Source organism: Primulina huaijiensis, chromosome 2 (genome assembly GCF_012295235.1).
Source record: "Primulina huaijiensis isolate GDHJ02 chromosome 2, ASM1229523v2, whole genome shotgun sequence".
In the NCBI taxonomy this organism is placed as follows: domain Eukaryota; kingdom Viridiplantae; phylum Streptophyta; class Magnoliopsida; order Lamiales; family Gesneriaceae; genus Primulina; species Primulina huaijiensis.
Window position 1 is genome coordinate 16,189,720 of NC_133307.1, and position 2,298 is coordinate 16,192,017.

At 33.2% G+C, this 2,298-nt stretch overlaps 1 protein-coding gene across 1 annotated transcript; it reads right to left on the reverse strand.

The window, feature by feature from the left end:
- Positions 1-638: 638 nt before the first annotated feature.
- On the reverse strand, positions 639-1,469 carry LOC140959400 (ethylene-responsive transcription factor ERF011-like). The gene has a single exon (XM_073417244.1). The coding sequence runs from the start codon at positions 1,321-1,323 to the stop codon at positions 880-882; it is 444 nt and encodes a 147-aa protein (XP_073273345.1). The 5' UTR covers positions 1,324-1,469; the 3' UTR covers positions 639-879.
- Positions 1,470-2,298: the final 829 nt, after the last annotated feature.

Consider the following 2,298-nt stretch of genomic DNA (forward strand, 5'->3'; position numbering starts at 1 on the left):
AGTCTCTGACTTGAGCGTCGGAGGGGTTACGCTAGGACACCCTCTCGACCCCCTTCTAACTGTCTTTTTGGTGATTTCAGGCTCAGAGCAAATTTGAAGCCTGCGTCTGTACTAATGACACTTACTGGAATCGGACCCTAAATTTTCCGTGAGTATCATTGTTCATAATGGCAATAATTAAAATGCTTTCGTTAATGTTTTAAAATATGAAATGCAAATGTTATTATGCATGCTGTCTTTTGCTCGCTCCAGCTACCATTACCATATCACCAAATCGGACTCATGGGATGGCGATCAGTTCAGAGTTTAACTTGTTGATTTTTTATATATTAAATATTGTAATTCAAAAATAACATACAGTTTTAAAAAATATTTTTATCCAACGGTTATATATTTTATCATCTCATTTTCATTTACTCCCACATTAAGAGATAATGAGGGGAATTCCCTAGTTTTAAGGGAGTTTATTTTAGTTGAAAATATAATAATTGGTTCTCGAACCTAAAACTTCATATCATATTTGGAACTTTGAAATTCGGTGTCAGTTGAATTATAATTCATCGTTCACTGGAAAAAAGACTCACAATGTTTAATGAAGAAACTAATTACGACAATATACATAATTCCTTTGTGTGAAGTTACAATTTAAGATATAAATACACCAATAATATTAAACATAATATTAAATTAATCTATATGATTAATTTATCAAGCATAGCTAATAATTAACCCTAAACAACTCTCAACCACCACCGATGATCATCCCTCCAAATATACACTTGCAACGACTCAACCGTTAATATAAATTACAAAATAAAAAAACAAAAACTTATTAGTAATAAATATTAAAGCACAACCATTTAAATATAATAAATTCATTTAACTATCCTCGGAATCGTCGGGGCTGGGGTATTCATTCAGATCGGGCTTTTCAGACACCATGCCGGAGTCGGCGCGTGCATGGCCGGCGGCCTGGATGGCATCGACGCTAGCTCCAACTTCGATGGCTTTCTTCCTTATGGTAGCGGCGGACAACTCCCCAGGCTCGTCGCCATCTTTAACTATGTGTTCTGGGAAGTTGAGCCTCGCCGTAGGACCGCGGAGATAGAAAACCGCGGTGTCATACGCACGCGCCGCCGCCACAGGGGAGTTGTAGGAGCCGAGCCAGATTCTTGATCTTTTGTTCGGCTCCCTTATCTCCGCTACCCATTTCCCCCACTTCCGCATCCGTATACCTCTGTAGGGCTTGTCTTTCTGCCTCTCCTTCCGCTTAGTCTCTCCGGTTGATGAAGATGGCGAAGAATTAATACAAGCTTCTTCCATTGTTAAAATCTAAATAAAACCTGGCCTTTCGATTTCTTGGGATAATTTTCTCAAAAATTTCCACTTTTGAGAAAGAATATTAGCTCGAATGACGACATGTTTGTAATAACGTCGTAGGAGCAAGAAAGAAATCGTAGAAAAACACTTTCTACGGGGCTTCATACTTATATACTACGAGAGATTTTTGGTATGTTTTAAGTTATGTATATCTTATTTTATAATTAATTTGATTTACATTTAAATAAAATTATATCATAATAGTGAAAAATGGTAAAATTTAAACTGTAATTTTGATATAATTAATTTAAAAATAAAACATAATAAAACCAAACAAAAATTCGAAAGTGATTATATCTACAACCTTCTGCTATACTTTATCAACTAAATTACATGTGTTTTGTTTTAAAAATCTGACACTTCATTAATATATCTAATTATAAAACTGACCATGACATTAAGTTATTTGATTCTATTATGAGCAATTTTATGATAAAAAATAATATATTATTAAGATGGTTTAGTGGACTGATTGTCCATTACAAAATATTATTAAAAAGACATGTAGAAATTAATTATAATAATGGGTAAAATACGTATATATTGTGGATATATATGACAATATTATGCGCCACAAAAAATTAATTTGATATAATTTGATCTTGATATTACTTAATACTTATTGGCGTGACTTTATGCAGCCCGCCCTCGCATTATGAATGGCCCTACATTGTTAATAATTACGTTGTTTTTGGTTTTTTTTATTATGATGTATTGATTTCCCATTTGTGTTCTTTTTTTTTTTCCCAGTGAAAAAGAGCACTAAAGAAGCTTGATATATATAAAAAGAGTAAGTCTATTATGAGACTGTTTCACGAATTTTTATCTGTTAGACGGGTCAACTTTACCGATATTCAATATAAAACGTAATATTCTTAGCATAAAAAGTAATACTTTTTAATGGATGACCCAAATAGA

Excerpts from the sequence above, each read along its gene's own strand:
- LOC140959400 (XM_073417244.1), bottom strand. The coding sequence starts at position 1,323 with ATGGAAGAAGCTTGTATTAATTCTTCGCCATCTTCATCAACCGGAGAG.